This window comes from Mauremys mutica, chromosome 10 (genome assembly GCF_020497125.1).
Source record: "Mauremys mutica isolate MM-2020 ecotype Southern chromosome 10, ASM2049712v1, whole genome shotgun sequence".
Lineage (NCBI taxonomy): Eukaryota > Metazoa > Chordata > Testudines > Geoemydidae > Mauremys > Mauremys mutica.
The window spans coordinates 65,173,938-65,195,591 of record NC_059081.1 but is presented as its reverse complement, the minus strand read 5'-3'; the positions used below and the strand labels follow the sequence as shown (position 1 = coordinate 65,195,591).

The following is a 21,654-nucleotide window of genomic DNA, read 5'->3' as shown; positions in this document are numbered from 1 at the left end:
TATATACCACTTGTCCCAGGACTGAAAAGCGGCCATGTCTGGGGGGGAACTGGGCTGTCATTGCATAACAACATTAGCAATGTTATACAGCTCATTTGTATCCATTTGAAAATAAAGTAGACATTTAGGCAGGCAGAATGTAATATCATGCTGTGTGAAACTTTCATAATGACTCCTAAAACCCAACAAAATGATTTCATGTTTTCTTAAACACCTGGAACTTTCACCAGGTCACAACACTGCTCTCTCTTACCTCTCGGTGTCTGAATTTGCCCTTGTTGACCATCACCTAGTCTTTTTCAGCATTGCCCATCAGCTCTTTCTCTCTCATCCTGTCACTTAGCCTTTCTGTGACATCCCGTCTATTGCATTGATGACTCCTTGTCTGCTTTCAGTTCTCTCCTCCTCTTTCTTTTCTTCTGTTGATATTCCATTGATTCTCTTCATCCCTCGCTCTCCTTCACCCGTTTCTCTTTTGTCCCCTCTCCATTCGGAAAGTCTGCCGTGCCAACCCCCAGCCCTGCCTCATTCCCCAACATCTGCTTCCATTCCCGCTCTCCCAATGCAGACTCTCTGTGGTGGAAATCATATGACCCAGGCTGACTTCCTCCATTACAAATTCATTCTCTCTTCCTTTAGATCTCCTGTCTTCATAACTAAACAACTCTACCTCTCCAACTGCATTGAATCCCATGTCCTCAATCCCAGTCACATTTTGCCATGTTTGGCTCACTCAAACTCTTCTGCCTCCACTTCTCTCTCCACCCAGGATCTCACCAATTTCTTCAAAGAGATAATTGACAAAGAATGATACAACCTTCCCTCTCCCCTCCTACAACTCTTCCCTCCTTCTCTCCTGCCACAGACTCAGAAGTTTCTTGTCTGCTCTCCTACTCTAATCACTCTACATGAGCCAATGACCTCCATCCCAACTCCTGATCTTCCTTGTGCCCACCCTCATCCCCTCCCTTACCCATCTCCTTAGCCCTTTGCTCTCCCCTGGCTCTTACCCCTAGAAATATGGGCATGCTTTAGTCTCTCCCATTTTAAAATAACCCACCCTTGACCCCACTTGCCTTTCCAAATATTGCCCCTTTTCCCTTTCATTTCTAAGCTCATTGAATGCACTGTTTATCATTACTGTCTGGAGTTTCTCTTCTCAAATTCCATCCTAGACCCTCTCCAATCCAGCTTCTGCCCCTTGTGCTCCACAGAAACCGCTCTCACCAAAATGTACAATTGCCTCTTTCTAGCGGAAGCTCAGAACCTATCCTCCTCCTCCTTGACCTATCAGCCACCTTTAGCACAGCTGACCATGGTCTTTGCGAAATCTTGTCCTTGCCTGGCTTCCATGACTCTGTCTTTTCACCTCTCTAATAGCTCCTTCAGCATGTCCTTTGGAGAACCCCCATAATCTCCCCTCCAGCATTCTGAGGGAATTCCACATGGCTCCATCTTTGGTCTCTTCTCTTCTCCCTCTCTACACCTTATATCTGGGTAAGCTCTTCCACAAACACAAATCCAGCTACCATCTCTATGCTGAGAACTGAGATCTACCTCTCTACTCCAGCTGTCTCTATCTGTCCAAATTCAAGTATTGGTCTGTCTCTAACATTTCCTCATGGATGTCTAACCATCGGTTCAAATTTAAAATGCCTAAAACAGAGCTTACTCCTCCCTTCAAGTCCTCCCCACAACCTCCTTTCTATATCACGTGGACAGCACCACCATCCTGCCTGTCTCTCAGGCCCATATTCTGGGTGTCTGGAATCTTTAGATTCAGTTCTCTGTCAAAGTCCTCATATTCAGGCAATACCGTAGTCTTTCAGATTCTTTCTATGTAACATCTCTAAGATATAGCCTTTCATATCCATCTACTCAGCTAAAACTCTCATCCAGGCATACATCTCACATCTTGACCACCGCAACACCCTTTTCTCTGGCCTTGACAAATGCAATCGTATCCTGCTCGTAGGCATTCAGAATGCCTCTGCAAAGATTGTTTTGCTAGCCCATCACTTTGACCATGTCACCGCTCTCTTTGCATCCCTCCACCGACTCCCCTTTATCACATCAAACATGCTCTACTTGTCTTACTTTAGAAGGCCTTCCCAGACTATCCCTACCCTACCTATCTTCTCTCATTCGTTGTGGAGATGTCCACTCCCACCTCCAATTGCCCACTTGTTTTTAAAAAGGAATCCTTGTGCTCTTTCTCAGGCTGCTCCTCATGCTTTGGAGAAGCTCCTCAGAAACATCTGGAAAGTTACCTCGTAAACCTCCTTCAAATCCCTCCTCCAAACTTTCCTTTTACCATGGTGCCTATGAAAAGCTGACAACACTTAGGCTTCTGAGGCCACAGCCTGCCATGTTGACCAATAATGGCTCGTTGTTTCCTTGTTCTCACCATTTGTCTGTCGTCTTTTGTTTTACACTTGCAGCGATTTGGGGCAGGTCCCATGTTTTCTTCTGTGTTTGTACAGTGCTTAGCACAGCGGGGTCCTGCTCTATACATAATTGGAGATATACCACTCTCCTAGAACTGGAAGGGACCTTGAAAGGTCATTGAGTCCAACCCCCTGCCTTCACTAGCAGGACCAATTTGTGCCCCAGATCCCTAAGTGGCCCCCTCAAGGATTGAACTCACAACCCTGGGTTTAGCAGGCCAATACTCAAACCACTGAGCTATCCCTCCCCCCCATGACAAGGGCTCAAAGTTGCTAGGGTAATACTAAGTGTGACGGGGTACATAAAACTTACTATACTACAGCCCCGAAGGGGTTCCAGCATAGAGTAGCTGTGGCTATTTGGTTCACCAGCAAGAATTGAGGTGAGAGAAGATAGGGGTGGCTGGAGAAGCTGAGAACTACCCTGCATCAGCAGCATACTTACAGAGAGCTGCCCAAGGTGTAGGATCAGAAGCCCTGGTTGGATTGGAGTGAGACTGCCGAGGTGTGGGGAGTAGAAGCCGTAAGGGGTTACTCCTTCCCCTATGCTCCTTGAGCTGAAGGAGAACTGTACTCCTTGCTTCCAGGTCCAGGACGAATACGACATAAGGATTTGAGATTAGCTGGAGTTGAATTAAGAGGCTATGGTCGTAAAGATCTGGTGTACTCCCAAGGAATCCATGACCAGATGAAAGGGGCTGAACTCCCCCTCAGAAGTTCACAAACCTTTTGTGCAGCTGGGGCTGAGTTGTGGGGGCCAGAGAGGGATTTGTGGTTTTGTGTGCAAGTCATGCATAATTTGGCAGCGCCACATGGTTTCAACCTTAAACAAGACCTAACTCATCAGTCTTTATCTATCATTTGAGTTTTAGCATTTGTTTGAGCCCAAATATCACAGCAAAACTTAGAGGGTACAATCCACTGAACACTTATCAACTAAAACTGCTGAATTGTGCACAGCTCTGATATTTACCTAAGGTGAAATTTATATGGACACTGGGAGCTAACATCCTAACTCTTGCAAAAACATCAGGGTTTCGGGTTTACAGCTCCATTGAAACATGACACCTACAATAGTACAGTATCTTAAGCGTGCTTTCTGAAGAGCCCCATGCAGCAACGTCTCTGGAATTATGTGCCTCTTTCAGAACCAGCCTTGATTAACTTACAATCACAGCCCAAACTGGTATCAGTTAGTCTTTCATAATTTGTGTTATTTTTTAATCTAAATATGCAAAAAAAGAAGAGTTAATCTAGTCAGATTTATAAAGGAAGACGTCAGATTAGTTATGTTCCTTGCAGAACAAGCTTCTGGTACATGTATCCTCATTTTGACATTGCAGGTTTGCATTTGCCATCAGAGTGCATGTTGTGTTTCCTTGTCCACGACTTCACAAGTGTGCATTAAAAACTAATATCCTAGATGTGATAATGGAAATCAATGCCACACTTAATGAGCTTTCCTTGATTTATCATCTGACATTACTGCATTTTGAGAGCTATACGCTTCATAAGTTTTCCAGGTGGTTTATTTCATGCATGCAGCTGTTCTTTGCTCTGTTTCCCTGCCTTGCATTAAAGTCTTTGATTCTGATTGGTAGAACCCCCCTGATTGCTGCAGGCGTGATTGGTGGACTCTTTATCATCATCATTGTGGGCCTGACGTTTGCCGTTTATGTTCGGCGGAAAAGCATCAAAAAGAAGAGGGCCTTGCGGAGGTTCCTGGAGACCGAGGTGAGGATATTTTCTGTTGTACCTCTCAGAAAAGCTGAATATTTGAAAAGATGCAGAGTATTTCTCTACTTTTTTTCACACAATATATTAGGGTTCTAATCCAACGCCCACTGAGTCCCTGGAAATACTTCCATAGACTGGACTTATTGGACAGTGTGAATGAAGCTATTCTAGGATATTAGGTTTTTGTTGATACATCCAGAGGTGCTGACTTTCTGATTTCCCAGGAGTGCTCGGACCCCCAACCCCATCCCAGGCCCCGCCCCCGCTCCACCCCTTCCCCCAAGGTCCTGCCTCTTCCTGCTCTGCCCCCGCCCTGCCTCTTCCCACCCCATTCCACCCCCTCCTGCAAGCATGCCCCTCCCTCACACTTTCTCTCCCTGCCCCCGCTCCTTCGCCTCCCCCCAGCGCCTCCTGCCCTCCACTGAACAGCTGATACTCAGTGTGGGATGGGGAGGAGCTGATCGGCAAGGCCCTTTGGCGGGCAGAAGGCGCTGGGGGAAGGGGAAAGAGCTGATTGGCAGGGCCCATTGGTGGGTGCTGAGCACCCACTATTTTTTTCCGTGGGTGATCTGGGGCTGGAGCACCCACGGAGTCAGCACCTATGAATATATTAATTCATATATTGTAATGATAAGGGAGCGTTTTGAATATCTTGTCTGACATACATGTCCCAATCCTGTTCCCAACAGAAATTAGGCACTAATTCATCTAATCACTTAATCATATATTCAAAGCCCATTGAAGTCAGTGGTCAGACTCCAATTGTCTTCAGTGGACTTTGCATCAGGCCCTTGCGGAAAGCGAATGGTGTTAAGCACATGCGTACGTGCCAGAACTCTCATTTATTACATGTTTGTACAGTGGGTAAGACAATGTGACCTCAACCTGTTTGAGGCCTGTAGGCACAATATAAATAACAACAAAATTGCTTTGCTGAATTGGGAACTTACGCCTCAAACTTCCATTGAATCAGAAGGGAACTGGACTGGGCCCATAGTCCCATTGGCAAAAAAGTGAGACGGAGCCATAGAACAAACTATTTGGGCTCAATGTAGCCCGCCTACCATCTTGGCTTCACTATTGGGGGGAAAAACCAAGTCCCAGTGCTCTTCAAAAGCTTTATTTTTGGTTGGAAGTGCATATTTGATCATCATTAAAGTTTAATCTTAAATTTTCAGCTACAAATGAAGGTCGACACAGGATCTCCTAAACTCTATAGGTCTGACACACTTTCAGAGATGCATAGTACAGACAGCTCCCTCTAAAGAAAAAAAAAGTTTAGGAAAACCAACAGTCATTGGTCGTCTGATTCCATTGTGTTACGACTGGTGTCATTAAACCCTTGCTCCTGCTCCCATTGAATTCAGTGGTGTGAGATTGATCCCCAATGATTTCCATAGCAACATTGTGTTTTCATTAAGCTTCTTCCTGAATGGCTGCAACTCTAACCTGTGCCAGTTGGCAGCCATCCCCAAGGGACTGCCCAGGGGCTGAGCACTTGTGACAGTTGCCATCTTGGCTGAGACACCATGGAGTGAACCAGGGACATCCACAGCTAAAAGTATGAGTTGCTATAGCTTGAGCTAAAGAGCCAGGCTTTTTAGCTGAGGTCTGTAATAGATCCATAACTGCTGTACATCAACACACACTTCCACTCTTGTTATATCTCCTTCTTGCTGCTCTCCACCCCATCGTGCTGCTGCGTTGGTCAGCTGTTGGGGCGGGCGGTATAGGTACACCAACTCTTCATCTTCTAGGGATGGCCTTAGACTGCCAGGGCAGCACAAAGGGGAACAGGAATTATTTGGGGGAAACTTCTGTGGGAATCTATGACGTGAACCAGAGATTGTGGCCCTGTGTGTGTTCACCTTCTCCCATAGCTGTATTTTATTTATTTTTATTTTTTTACGTTTGGCCTACATCTTCCACCATAATGAGTATTGAAAAGGAAACTATATTAGGGGGGAAGCAAACTATGAAAATATCGCTCTGTCAAACTCTCCGCACTCACTTGGCTTGTTGCTGTTTGTTTTTGTTATGTATTTTCTTAAAGTACTTTTTAAAAGTAATTTCCAGCTACTGGTATTTCTACTTGCATCAAAGCAGTTTGTTCAGCTAACGAAGTAGTCCATGATGTTCATAGAAGCATGATAATAGTGTTCAAACTGAAGAGCACAATGCACTTAGACTTGTAAACAGACACTTTGAAATACTGCAGTGGTTTCAAAGCAATTTGAGTAGGAGTAGCCCTTAATTATTTTCCTTATCCTGAGAGAGGACAGGCTATTTGTCAGTGTTTAGAGTATTGTCCTTTTCATTTATTTTTTCATTTATTTTTAAAGAAACATTGTTTTTTAGTCAAAGGCTGTATGTCACTGAGATCGGATGACTTTTTGATTGAGCATACATACTGTTGTTCTTCATTCACAAACTTTGCTGGATCATAATTCACAACATACCAGTGCTTGCAATAAATTAGTTGCGGCTGTAAATTCTTGTTCTACTGCAGATGTTTTCTGCTTCTGAAAAAGCTGCCCTCCTTTAAGGCACAACTAAAGCTTGTAACAGTGGTTTCCAAACTTTAACAACCTGCGAACCCCTTTCACTAAAATGTCAAGTCTCGTGAACCCCCTCCTAAAACTGAATATTTCCAGGGATCTTCTCCCTTACCTCAGCAAAAATTATAAAAGCAGTGATCTTGGAAATATAAAATGTGTATGTATGACATGCTTATTACACACCATTTAGTAATTATTATTTATCATTACAGTATTTTTATTACATTATGAAAATGGCAACACTCTTCCAAGATCCCCCTTTTGTAGCTTGTATCACTTTTGATTAAGCCTGTTATAAAAAAAGGCTCCTATCAGAGGCACCAGTAGAAAAAAGGGGCTCGGGGCAAAGGGGCTCGATGGCACAACTGGAAAACTGGGGGGGCCCGCAAGGGGAGGGGGCACTGACGCGGGGGCAGCACGTGACCCTTTTTCCCCCCTCCCCACGTACTGGCGCCTCTGGCTCCTATGTTTCATCAAGGAGTATCGGAGGTGAAATAGCAGGAAGGTATTTAAGATGCCATCTCAAAGAGTTCCTCCTACACACGCATTCAGGTCGTGAGCAGTCCAGGCAAACAGTGCATGGACAACAAAGCTTAAACTTGTTCTTCGTAATCATTTAAAAACAACACTAGCAGCCTATTTAATTTTAAAAACAGCAAAAAATATCCACCTCCCTTTCTATTTTGCATAAGGAGTTTTGAAGTTGAAATCTCCTCAGTGTGATAGAGATGCTTGCTTTGATCTGCTTAGCTCTTGGAAGCCCCGCATGCTGCCTGGGGTCCCTATGGACAGCTCTGTCCACCATTAGGGATTTTTTCCCCCAAGAACCCCATGTAACATTTCGTGACCCCCCCCCAGGGATTCATGAACCCCGGTTTGGGAACCACTGGCTTAGAGCAATGAGCCTTACCCGCAAAAAGAGGATAAGAATTTGATGAATCAGTAAGTCACCATTATTCAAAAGCAAAACAGCCACTTTTAAAGGGCACTAAAATTGCCAACAATGGAATATGGTGCACTGATAATAAACGCTGTGTTTCCATCAGATAGAAAACATTTATATTGCTGCAATTAGCAAAAGTCATTGGGGATATATTGTGACACTGATTCAGTTTCCAGTTCCTAATGCCATCGTGCAGCCCCTAGTGGAAATTATGTACTCCCCTAGAATCCTGCAGCTGCTTTCTGTTGGTTTTTTACTGGCCTTGACTGGTTTCACTTGAAGAATCGATAGCCCTGGCACCACTAGATCCATTGCTTTATTCTAATAACTAGTTAGCCAACTTGACTGAGTAGGAACCAGATGAACATTTTCAACAGGGATTCTCACGAGGTCTTCCTGTGTCCAGTGCCTAATCCCGATGGATTTTGATTTGCAGCTGGTGGAGCCCTTGACCCCAAGTGGCACAGCACCCAACCAAGCACAGCTTCGCATCCTGAAGGAAACTGAGCTAAAGCGAGTCAAGGTCCTTGGCTCTGGGGCCTTTGGAACCGTGTATAAGGCAAGTATCTTCACTAAACAGCATCGCGTGGCCTTATTTCTGGTTTGAACCCTCCGGATCACTGAAAGTGTTACATCACAGTGTGGGACCCAGCTCTTCTCTATACAACAGATGGGCTTGAATCATAATCCACATCCCACAGCCTGTCCGAGGAGTTCATTTCTGGGTATGATGATGCATCTTGAGTACACTTCTAGTTTCATCTGCTGATTTCAGCTTCACATGGTAAAGACAAAAGCGTTACTCCATGTAGAGAAAAATAATGTCACACACAAACATACAGACATGACAAATATACAGGATAGATAGTCTTGAAGTTAAAGAACAGGGATTCTTGTGGTTCTATTTGTCACTCAATAACTGACGTAGTGTGCACATTGTGCAAGCCAGTTAATTTCTATACCTCATTTGACCAAGCTGTAAAATGAGTATAATAATAATTATCTCCCTTATATAATAATAGAAGCATAATTAGCTAAGCTGTGATCCTTTCCCCATTGAAAACAATGGCAAGTCTCTCTTAAGGTTTATTAAGCACTTCAGATTCCACAGTTTAAAGATCATAGTTAAAGTACTTAGAAGCACTAAGTTGAAAAAGAAGAGGGGGGAAATCACATTTTCAACTTTTTGTAATAAAATTTGTGATGAAATTGCAAAATTCCAAGAAAACTGACCAGCACCTATAATTAAGGCTAAGATTTTATCATGGTTATTTTTAGTAAAAGTCACGGACAATAAACAAAAATTCATAGAGCCCATGATCTGTCCGTTACATTACTAAATATAACCCGGGGGCAGGGCTAGGTAGGGGGGAGAAATGGAGTCCCATGTATGGGGGGACTGGCAGGCTGAGCCCCCTGCCATGGCGGGGAGCAGAGCCCCAGCTCCAGAAGCCACAGTGGCGGGTGCAGCCACGGAAGGCACATGGCCCCCACTCCAGCGCTGGCCACAGCTGCGGGACAGGGGTGCGTGGTCCCGGCTGCAGCTCGCGGCAGAAGCCACAGGGCTGAGGTGCGTGGCCCCAGCTGAAGCCCCCGCCAAGCTTGGGATGCCATGGGGCTGGGGCACACAGCCCCTCCTGCATCCCGCATCGGAAGTGGCGGGGCTGGAGCTGCAGGGTCTTGGTACCATCCAGCCCCAGTTGCAGGGCAGGGGCGCACAGTCCCGCCTCCTCCTCCTGAAGCCCTAGAAGTCATGGAGGTCCAGTAAAGTCACGGAACGGTGACCGCCATGACTAAATCATAGCCTTACCCATACTTATAATTGTCTGAAAAGATGAGGGAGGAGGGGAGTGTGAGAACTGGGGGGGGGGGGAAATCTTGATTTTTCCTTTCTTTCCAATTTTGAAATTTCATCTACACTTCTAAATTCCCAAAATGTTGTTGACTCTAGTACGATTCTCGCTGAGTGTCTCACTTGTTCCTTTTCCCACGTACGTGCACGTAGAATGTACGCACTCCTAGGCACGCTTGAAATGTGACCAATGCCGGTTTAGCTATGCTCCAACATCACAATCACCGAGGAAGCTGGGAAGGGGAAAAATGTTTCTTATAATTACAGAACAAAGCACAGACAACATGGGATGTGGAAAAGTAAGGATTAGCTGCTCTCAAGCTCAGTTTAAAGCTTAAGTGTACTTTTCACTGGAGAAAATACGTTTCGCAGAAGGGGGCATCGATCCTAGCATATCATGGTACAGTCCATGCATGATGTGTATGATCCAGAGCTCCTGTGACCCTCTCCTCCCCAGTCTCCTGTATCACCTCTATCAATGGCAGTTTGCTCCAGAGGCCTGGCAAGGAGGCAGAAATTGCTCCTGGGAGTGTCTACCCTCCTCTGCCCAGCTGTTCCAGATCAGTCAATAACTGTCCCCTCACCCACCCAACAGGGACAGAGGGAGGAACGGAGCCCAGTACAGGCTCCTTGTGGAAGTGGAGCAGAGACATGCAGGCAGGAGCAACAGAGGTCAGAGCCACGTGGCTGCAGCTATGGGACAGAAAGGAACAAGGAATGTGCTTCTGCAATGTGGCAAACAATGTCTTATACTGGGTAGCTGCGATAGGAAATGGGGCCCCGGGTGCTAGAGCCAGAAAGGAACCCAGCCAAGTTCTCTGCTGCCGGTACCCATTCACTGTAAGTTGAGGCCTACCCAAATTGACATTCCTAATTACACCACTGGTTGGAAGCAATGCCGAGCAAAGGAACATGTACAGTTCTGTGTGTCGTGGGCATGCTGACATTACTGAGCAGAAATGGCTGAAAAAAGAGTTTTCATGTCAAGAAGGTTCATTTACACTACAGTTTTGCCTTTGAATTTCCAATAGGGAGGATGTATCCAGTGGGGCCCTGCAGGGATCTGTCCTGGGTCTGTTACTAGTCAATATTTTCATTAATGACTTGGATAATGGTGTGGAGAATGTGTTTATAAAATTTGTGGGTGACACCAAGCTGGGAAGCGTTGCAAGCACTTTGGAGGACAGGGTTAGATTTCAAAACAGCCCTGACAAATTAGAGAAGTGATCTGAAATCAATAAGACGCAATTCAATAAAGACAAGTGCAAAGTACTGCATTTAGGAAGGAAAAATCAAATGCACTGCTATAAAATGGGAAATAACGGGCTAGGCAGTAAGATTGCTGAAGAGGATCTGTGGGCCAGAAATTGGCTATGAGCCAACATATGCAGATGTGAAAAAGGCTAATATCATTCTGGGGTGTATTAATAGGACTGTCTTATGTAAGACACGGGAGGTGATTGTCCTGCTCTAGTTGGCACTGGTGAGGCCTCATCTGGAGTACTGTGTCCAGTTCTGGGCACAACATTTTAAGAAAAATGTGGACAAATTGGAGAGAGTCCAGAGGAGAGCAACAAAAATGATAAAGTTTAGAAAACCTGACCTATGATGAAAGGTTAAAAAAACCTGGGCCTGTTTAGTCCTGAGAAAAAAAAACTGAGGGGGGAACTGAGAAGAGGCTTCAAATATGTTAAGGGCAGTTATAAAGAGGACAGTTTGTTCTCCATGGCCAGTGAAGGTAGGACAAGAAATAATCAGCTACATCTGCAGCAAGGGAGATTTAGGTTAGATATTAGGAGAAATCTTTGTAACTCTAAGGGTAGCTAAGCTCTGGAATAAGCTTTGAAGGGAGTGGTATGGAATCCCCATCATTGAAGGTTTTCAAGAACAGGTTGGACAAACACCTGTCAGGGACGATCTAGGTTTACCTCAGTATAAAGAGTTGGACTAGATGACCTCTTGAGGTCCCTTCCAGCCCTACATTGCTATGATTCAGTGCACTTACTGTGTGTGTTTTGAGTAATAATGTTCCTTGCTGAATTGGATATTGTATAATGAAAAGAAGCCTAGCCATGGAGAAAGATTTAACAACTGGCGTGGAGTTAATTTTTGTATCTTTTTTTCCCTAGGGTATTTGGGTTCCTGAAGGAGAAACAGTAAAGATTCCTGTGGCTATTAAAATCCTTAATGAGACGACTGGTCCCAAGGCAAATGTGGAGTTCATGGATGTAAGTAAGAGTGTACAGCCTCTCTGACTGTGCCTAAATATAACATGCTAGTGCTGACAGTGGAAACAAATCAGTCACATTTAAAGGTAATTTTCTGCCTATGTTTTTTAATTTTCTTTATATTTCAGTGTTAAGCGGATGCCTGTATAAAGGCTCTAGGTGCCCTGAAACTTAATTAAGTCTGTGTCTATGCTACGATTCCTGTTCTCATGTACACATATTTGTGCTAGCTCATATCTACCTAGCGTGTGTATAAATAGCAGTGTAGTCATGGTACCATGGGCAGCAGCATAAAGTATAAAGCGGGTACGTCCTGGGCAGAGCTCGGCCAGGCCTCTGCTGCTGCTACCCATGTTACCATGGCTATTTATCCTTGTGCTAGCTAGCTGAGAGCTAACGCGAGTATATGCGCACAAGCAGGGGAATCCGCTCCTAGCATAGACGTAGCCTGATGTTACAACACAGGACCCTCAGTAGCAACAGAGTCAGGTTTTGTATAGAACCCTTGGCTCTCCCGCACCTCCCCCCTGTCATTTGGGGAACTTATCCTCAGCCATCTCTATACGGCAGTCTTCAAAAGTAAGGCTCACAACATCAGATGTGTTAAATCAGCTGCGCTCCAGGGAAGCCAGTGCAGGCAGGCAGGTATACACCAGCAGAGGAGCTGCCCCAAAACATTTATCATACTGAGGTCATTATCGAAAACTACCCCAGAACACTGGGGTAAAGTCAATTGCCACAATATGGAAAGGGCCAGATTCTCCAGTCTGGCCTTACAATGACTGGAGGTAGCCGGTGGACAACTCCCTTTATGCTGAGGTAGTCTCCACTGGGGCGCTGCCCACCCTGCTCCCTTAGAGGAAGGGGGGTGTGGTGGAACAGCTGGCATGAGGTCCCCAGTAGCAGAAGTCAGAGCAGGCCCCTGGCTGCTCTAACTTCCTCCAGCACCAGGGTTCTGCAATAAGCAACCACGTGTAAACGGGGGAAAGTAACTGAGACAAAGTAGATTGGGTTTTTATTACCTCATCAGTTTTATTAATCTAGAGCAGTGATTCTCAAACTGTGGGCGGGACCCCAAAGTGGGTCGTGACCCTGTTTTAATGGGGTCGCCAGGGCTGGCTTAGACTTGCTGGGGCCTGGGGTTAAAGCCGAAGCCTGGGCGGTGGGGCTCAGGTTACAGGCCTTCTGCCTGCCGCTGAAGCCTTTTGGCTTCGACCCCCTCCCACCCCCCGCCCAGGGTGGTGGGGCTTGGGTGGGCTCAGGTTTTGGTGCCCCCTCCTGGGGTTGTGTAGTAATTTTTGTTTTCAGAAGAGGGTCGTGGTGCAATGAAGTTTGAGAACCCCTGATCTAGAGTGTTGTTAGTGAGAGGTTGGGATCATATTTTTATAAATAAGTTTTATATTCATGGAGTCTGTAAGTGCAATTTTCAGCTCAGTGCTAAGAGAAAAGGTCATTGACCTTAGGAACGTGTGTGTCTCATGCAGTGACAATATTTTGACAGTCCATATGAGTTTTCTACTTGTTTTTGGCAAGTCCTAAATTATAAAATTCCTCTTCTGAACTGGGAAATTACTGAAGATTTTTGCATTTCTAAGGTTGTGTATGTGTGTAACTTGATTAGCATTAATGATAGCAGAAACCAAATGGAGACTGTGCTCCCATCATGTGGTCTACTCTGTCACTGGGAAACCAGCAGAAACGTACAATTACAGCTTCAACTATTTCAGACAAATTACCATGTGTGAACTCTCAGGCAGTCAGGCTAACACTGAGATCAAGGTATTTTCAATGCTTTTCAGAGCACTGCACGGTTCATGCTGATGACATCAATAATCCTTGTTCATAAACAAAGAAGTAAGCAAAAGTAGGCCATATTGACTTCTGCTCTGATAGAAACACCCAGTGGAGGAGGGCTAAGGAGGATCGAATGTTTACTTAATGGGCAAAATAACTGTCAGGCTTCTAAGTGAGTAGTAATAACTATAGATATCTGAAACATTAGGGCCCTGATGCATCATAGTCAAGCCTCCCTGTGAAATAAATGTGCAAAGAACGAAGGGCCATTCAGTGGGAACTGAGCCTCTCTACTTAATGGCAGAATTCAACTCTGTGGGCCAAAATCTCAGCCAGTGTAAATTTGGCACAGCTTCATTCACATCAGTGGAGCTATGTAGTTCACGCCAGCTGAGTATCTGGCCCTGTCTGTTTATAAACTATAAAATAAGAAAACAATCATATATAATTGTACATACATAATGCTTGTCATCCCTTGATCTCAAAGCAGCTCAGAAAGGAGGGCACATAAAGATGGGGGTACTGGGCACCGAGAGAGGAAGTGACTTGTCTGAGGTCACCCAGCAGTTCAGTATCAGAGCCAGGCATAAGACCCTGATTCCCAGAGCAATGCTTTATTCACTGGACCACTGCCTCCAGTGCATGTGTCATAATATTTGATACATTGCTCAGGAATAAGGGATGTCTCCTTATCCTTCTAGAAAGTTATAATAGTAGCATGTATCAAAAGCAGTCATGTTAGGCTCAGTCCCCTTTCAAATTATGGTCCCTTAGGAGCCTGTTTCTCCCCCCATCCCTCAGTGGTCACAAAGAGAAAATTTAAAGATGAGTCTTCTTAGTTCTAACATCTAAAAACTCTGGCCCAGATTCCCAGCCATAGCTCTGTTGGAGTCCTAGAGTCCAAGGGACAGCAAGACAGAGAGAGCATTAGCTTACCGTGACATCCTTCAATAGATGCTGCTATAACACAGGGGTCGCAACGACCACCTGTATCCCTGAGGACTTTCTATAACTAAGGATAATTATTTGTGGCAGCAGAGTCAATCTCATTCTTTAGAAGTAACCACCAATGCCCATTTTATTGTGATCTGTTGGCAGAGATTTTTTTCCCTATATCTTTTGTAATAAACAGGAACCCAATCCTGCTCTCACTTGTAGCTTTTTAAAAAAATGTATTTATGTAAGAGAGTTAGGTCTTGCCTGCACTTAAAAGTTTTTCCACTTTCATCATGCCAGCCTAGTGCTTTGAGAGATACTGATAAAAACTGTATATCAGAGCTAGGTATTATTATTAATTTTAGTGTCGATTCAGTTGTGCTGATATAAAAGTGCTTATGTCAGTTGATCTTATTCCAGTTTGGTGGAGCAAGATAAGCTATACTGATATAAAGCATCTTTATACCAGTATAACTTCATCTACACTGAGCTTTTTATTGGCATAACAATGTCGGCAAACTATCACACCGCAATAACATTATTATGCCTACAAAACTTTAAGTCAAAGCAATTAAGTTGTCCTGGAAAAGCATTTTTACAGACATTCCCAATGGCTTGGTTAGTTAAAAGCACTTAGCCAACAATGTTCTGCAAGTGTACAGTGTAACGGTGCCGCTTGTCAGGAATTATTAACATTGTGATATGTGTGCTTGTACCCTGCACTTAAAACTGATAAGTTTAGCATTGCTGTCTGAGAGTGCATGTAACAAGTAGAATCCATCATAAACTCCATTTTGATTCATGTACACAATGGTGTATCTTAGGTCATCTAACCATTTGAGTGACATGAATGATGTACAGAAATATCCGGTATCCCATACAAGACCGAGAAATTAGCAGTAGGGCCCATTGGTTCTTGTTAAAACTTTTAATGTCGACAGAAAGCAAGTCAGAGAGTGCTTTATGAGCAGTTGAGATTCTGCTAAATGTTGCACTAAAAGAGAATAAGGCATGGCAATTTGGCAACTGGGCTGTCATTTCAGCAGCCTTGAACACCTGCTAATGGATCCATAATGCCTATAATGGCATAATGCAACATGTTAGCACATGGCATAGACAACCCCCTCCTCCTGTCAAGCAATACTGAGTGTCTTACCAAAATACATCCCTAACTTCGGATATTTCTTCAAAGAAGCATAGCAGATAGTATTTTCCTTGTTTTCTTTACACATTCCTGGCACAGTTCTTTCCATCTGTTTCTTCCACCTATCACCATAGTCAAAAGTGTCTTCCAGTGCTGAATAAAGCAAAGGAAAATTCTATTAAGTGGCCCATACATCTCCCTCCTCTCCAGGAGGCAGTGGGAATTAAATCTCTGTGTGAACTTTCAACTTCCTCTCCTTAGTGGAGGTAGCTGCTGATGTTGTGGGAAGACTAGGTTCAGGAGTTCTGCACTTAGTTGTGAAGGTAGTGAAGTGTGTGGTTCATTTCAGCTATTCACAGACTACGATTACTTGCCTGAGTCACATGGCATTGCTTCTGCTCTCTGATTGGAAGACCACATTTCATCTGCACCACATCACCATTGGAAGTGATGGAGCAACGTCTCTTGCAGCTGGTCTCTCTGAAAGCAGATGTTGGGGCAAAGTACCTGATGTATCCTGAAGGCCCAGGAGGCAACAGGAGGGAACCGAACTCCCCCCATTTGTCAAAAGCTGGCAGCAGTAAGAGAACATGAAGGTCCTGGGCATTGATATGTAGGAGGAGAGGACAGTTATCGAGGGGAGGCAGGGGAGGCCCCACAGGTGGCTGGGTCAGTAACGTTTAAACAGAAGTCTATAATTTCCATGCGGCTCAAACTCCCTCCCACACCTCAAATTATTTGATGCCATCATGAATTCCTAACAAGCCATGTAGCTATTGGCTCAATCAGGTGGCTTTACATCAAGGCAAAGAGATAAGTAAAACTAGGGTTATTATAGGTTCCCAAGTTATGTTGCAATTAGAAAGCATAATGAACCTTCTGTGATGCTAAAAATATACTAGTTTGTCACAGTGAAACAGGCTATCAAGTGGGCCCTTATCTCATCAAAAATAAGCTCGGTGTTTCCAGGAGGAGTTCTCACAAGCTATGATTTTATCCAGCGGGTTGATCCATTTACAAGTTTAATCTAACCTCTCTGAACTTAAGCGTTCCATTATCTGTTAGAAAATAATTAGAAGCTGCAAGCTGAAGTCTGCATACACAGAGATCCTTGGGAGTCCCCAAGCTCATTGAGATGAAGACAGTTTGACTGATGCTGGTCAGCCGATATTGGGCCAGAAGCTAATAATAGAAGGCAAATGCTGCTTAGCTACGTGAGAAAGTTAACTTGGGAAAAATTAAACTGAAGGGTTTAGGATTTATGATTAGAAATAAATGTTCCATTCTCATTTGTTTCGTGGTAAGAGAACTGCAAAGGGAGTCAGTCTGTTTTATGACTTTATAATTAAGATCTAGGGAGCTTCTTGACTTCAGCCAGACTTATTGTTGTTCCTGGCGATCCCTAGGAATAGCCAGCCAGCAGTGACCAGGCAAGTGTTTGTTAAGTGATATGTGAAGATAGTAAATAAAATTGTCCAGTGATTTAGCAAGTGCCACATCTACCAAGTATGTGGTAAATACATTAAAGCTGCATTGAGGGGTGGCGTTGATTATAATGAGAGAGAAAAGATGAAGGTTTGTCCAGCCTAAAGAACTAAATTAATAAGGTTGCTAATCTGCTGCTTTAACTGCAGAATGAAAGAGAAGAGGTTTCTCTGAAAATGTAGGCATCTTTTATAGCAAAGGCAAACTGTTCTGTTTTGTAAGGCACATGCTGTGAATGCGCACTGTTCATTGCTGAACCGGTATTCGCTTTACACGTTTGAAGTGAATAGTCACCAGCCGAAATAGAGACGGTGAAATAAAGTGCCATTCAAAAGCCTACAGTGAGAGAAACTCTCAGGCTTCAACTATGATTTCACGCAAAAGGATGGCGTGGCCTTTCTGGACAAATCACACCATTTTGTGTGCAGAGTGGCTAGATAAGTGTGTGAGAAGCACTTTGGAGATGCAGATAGAGCCTATCTTCTCATCACTGTTCCCAACTTTCTGTGTTTTCTAGTATTTGCGCTGGGTTGGGAAGCAGGTTTAAGAGTTTGGACTCTCAGCACTGTCCCTTGCCAACCATTCTATGGTCCTTATCCTTTAAGGAGCTCCATATGGGCAGCCCCATGTGCTCACAGGGAACCTCACTGACGAGGCCCATGGGTCCTCTCATATCAAGATCCTTGAAGGATCATAGCCTTAATTACTACATAGCTGGCAGTGGAAAGAAATAGTGTCTCCGTTGCATCCTTCTGAATCATGATTTGTTCCCAACACCATCCCTGGTTCCTTGGCAAAGATTGCAGCACATTTCTAGATTTGCCTCAGGAAACTAGCTCATCTCCCCATTAAATGTTGAAAGCATCACCTCAGCCACTCTGCCAGTCCCTGCCCATCTGGAAAAGCATTGCGACATTACTGTAATTGGGTGTCCCACTTTGTACTGCAATTTGCTGCCTGCACACGAAATGCAGCAGCATTGAATACTGAGCCCCGTTTTAAAGGGCAGCTTAATGAATAGATCAGGAGTTTCCATAACAGTTTGCCATTTTCCTTTGTCTTTCTCTTCCACTTTCTATACACGCATCTTTCTTTTAAACTGATTTTAGTGGTCCCCAAAAGAGTGCCTACTAATGAGAAGCAACACCACAGCAGTCTGCCCAGCATGACTAGGCTTCTGATAGCCTCCAAAGAGTGTTGTGTTCACCCCGTGATGCTAAGTTATTAGAAGGAAGAAAACTCCCCAAGCCCTTGATTGCAGATCCCCTTTTGTGCGGTCCCCCTTGCCCTCCCACTTTACACATACGGTAAGTGTAACCGCTTTGAAGAGGAACCTGTTTGCCTGTCACTTCCAGGCACAGAAACTCGCTGTGACTGCAATTACAATTTCCAACTTATCCAGAGGTGCCAGAAATCAAGCTGTCCTTGAGAGCTATACGCACGCCATGCACAAGCCCCCTAGAGTGGCAGCCACCGCGAAAGCTGGAAGTCTGATCCCTGCTGAAGGTTAACTGCTTTTAGACATTTAACGGGAACTGTTTCAAGGCCATGTTCCCTTTTATTTCTGCCTTCACTGGTAATTTCCTCTTTAAATATTTACTTACCCCAGTAATCTTTTCTTCCATAGTATTATTTTTGTAAGGTTCTTGGGGAAATAGCATGCCTATTTACACACAGAGGATAACGTGTGAGCACAGACAGAGCAGGCTAGGCTGGTTGGATACAATCCTTTGGCATAACGTTCTAATGGAAAAACACAGCAAGAGAGAGTTTGCTTCCTACAGATGATGAAAGTTAGAAAAGTACCAGAGGGGAAGTCCTGGCCCCATGAAATCAGTGGGCGTTTTGCTATTGACTTCAGTGGGGCCAGGATTTCATCCCAGAAGACTGACAGGGCTGCCATTGGTTTTGAAGGGAGAGGCGCACACATGGCTGTGTTTTAGGTATTCAGTCTAATGTTCCTTTCCTGCTCTCCTGGATGATTGTAAAGGCAGTCCGCCTTATTTATTTATTTATTTGTGTTACAGCAGTACCCAGAGCCCCTGACTAGGATCAAGGCCCCACTGTGCTAGGTGCGATCTAAACACACAGTAAGAGACAGTCTCTGCCCCCAAAGAGACCAAGGATGGTAGGGTGGAAAAGAAAAGTAAAGGTAACATTGGGTGAGCAGACACATCCCACACAAATTCGGGAGACATAAACTGACGCTGTTAAAACTTTTATTTTCCCAGTTGGACTCCCGTCCTGGTGCTGAACATTTTTAATTATTATTATTTATTAGTATTATTATCTTATTTTTATTGTATTAATTATTTATATTACCATACACCTAGGAGCCCTAGTCGTGGATCAGGACCCCATTGTGCTAGGTACTGTACAAAAGGACCTTGACCCTTCTAGTTCTCAGCATTTTGCTGAAGACCGTTGCTATATATTAGAGATGGTCTGGATCCAGACAGTTCTGATCCAGATTCAAATTTTCCCAGGATTTCAGTGTCTTCCATCTGGATCTGAATTTTGAGGGGCATGACCTCATCAGCTTTAAGGTCTCTACTACACCTTCCTGTGAAGGAAGGAGGAAGGGTGCATGCTGGGACGGTCCTACTGCTAGATCAACCAAGTGGCAACCGATAGGTTGGTACGTCCACAAATACACAACAAGGCAGTCAGATCTTTACATCGCCCTTAGTCCAGCAAGCAACGCATGACAGGGAGTATTGGGATTTTGCGTATATTGTTCCTGACACCTTAAAATGCAACTAAAATTACAGAAGTGAATTATGCCAAAAAATAGTAAAACAGGAGACGTAATTACCAAACAGTGTTTCACACATTCACTGTGAGCAGAAATTGACAAAGAACATCCAACTTTAAAGTCGACTTTGGCACCAAGAACTGGGCAATTAGTGCCAACACATCACAATAAGTAACTGAAAGCCTATATTTAAGAACTTTCTATGATTTTGGAATTTTCTCTGCATGCCTCCTGCTCACATTAGCAATACAAAGTAGACACAGTGATGTTTCAATTTCTAAAGGGTAATGTATATGCCAGATTGCTGCTTCATTGACAGTAAATGAAGGTTTTATGGGCTCTCTGTTAATAATACAAGGTATTATTTTCATCGACTTCAACATAATAACTTCCAAACAGGCCACTGTTGGTTCAAGGTTAACCGTCAGCCAATCAGGATTTGATGAAAGCTTGAAGAAATGTCTTGATATTTAAGCCAACCAAGCAGGCTGTGAAAACTTATGTATGTGCCAGCTAAGCCATTTTTGAAGCGTGATTCTGTGTGCCTGGACTGCCCCTTTGGCGCTGAGTTATTGCATTACAGGGTTTTCATGATAACAGATTGATAGGGCTGAATACTAGCACTGGACTATTCCTCACAAATCAGCAACAAGGCAGAAAATACTCGAGGACGAAGAGTGCTGAAGGACCACTGCTATATTTGTCATTCTCGGTGTGGTATTGTAAAAGTGCCCCACATTTAAAAGGTGGTCAACATTAGATTAAGGAAGGACAAAGGGATTTTCGTTGTGGTGCAAAAAAATCAAAGTTTGTAAGAAGTATGAATATGAGAGCCACACTATGTTATTTATAGGTTTCAGAGTAGCAGCCATGTTAGTCTGTATCAGCAAAAAGAACAGGAGTACTTGAGGCACCTTAGAGACTAACAAAGACTAAGCTTTCGTGGGCTACAGCCCACTTCATCGGATGCATGGAATGGAACATACAGTAAGAAGATATTTATACATACAGAGAACATGAAAAGGTGGAAGTAGCCATACCAACTGTAAGAGGCTAATTAATTAAGAGAAGCTATTATCAGCAGGGGAGAAAAAACTTTTGAAGTGATAATCAGGATGGGCCATAAATATCTTCTTACTGAATGTTCCATTCTATGCATCCGATGAAGTGGGCTGTAGCCCACGAAAGCTTATGCTCAAATAAATTTGTTAGTCTCTAAGGTGCCACAAGTACTCCTGTTCTTTATGTTATTTACAGAAATTGCAAGAATAGGAAAGAATATAAGCTCTACGTGTGCTTGATGAAATGCCAGTTTCACCATCTATTGTGCCTTTAAATTCTTCCCAAAACTCTCAGTTTGGAATACTTCTTCAGAGCAGGGGGAACTGGTTTATCTGCCCGCTGGTCAATGAGAGATGACAATTTTTCTTTGTCTAGTTATTGATTCCTGGCAGTTCTGATACATCAAAGATAACATTGATTAGCCTATAAAAATAAAAGAATTAACATCTGCTTATATAAAAATATTCACTCTATTGACTAACACTGATAAGCAAAAGATGTGGACTGTTGACTGTCAAAGTGTTGTATTGTAAGAAATAGGATTGGTAAATCCATTACATGCATGAGTTTCTGATAACTTTTGTAACGTTCTACTTATATCTTCATAGACATAACTGGAGTTAGTAGGGTATATTGCAGTGAAGATGAGATCATAATCTGTCTGACATTAACTGGTGTTTTCTTAAGCCTAAGCCAGCACCACTGAAGTAAAT

The 21,654-nt window shown here is 43.8% G+C and overlaps 1 protein-coding gene across 1 annotated transcript in view; it reads left to right on the top strand.

The window, feature by feature from the left end:
- The window catches only part of ERBB4 (erb-b2 receptor tyrosine kinase 4), a 981,920-nt gene that overhangs the window by 801,511 nt on the left and 158,755 nt on the right, over positions 1-21,654 (top strand). Inside the window, exons 17-19 of the mRNA XM_044978382.1 lie at positions 4,049-4,181; positions 8,122-8,244; positions 11,667-11,765. Of these exons, the coding sequence (XP_044834317.1) occupies positions 4,049-4,181; positions 8,122-8,244; positions 11,667-11,765 (355 nt within the window). The remainder of the gene's footprint in view (positions 1-4,048; positions 4,182-8,121; positions 8,245-11,666; positions 11,766-21,654) is intronic.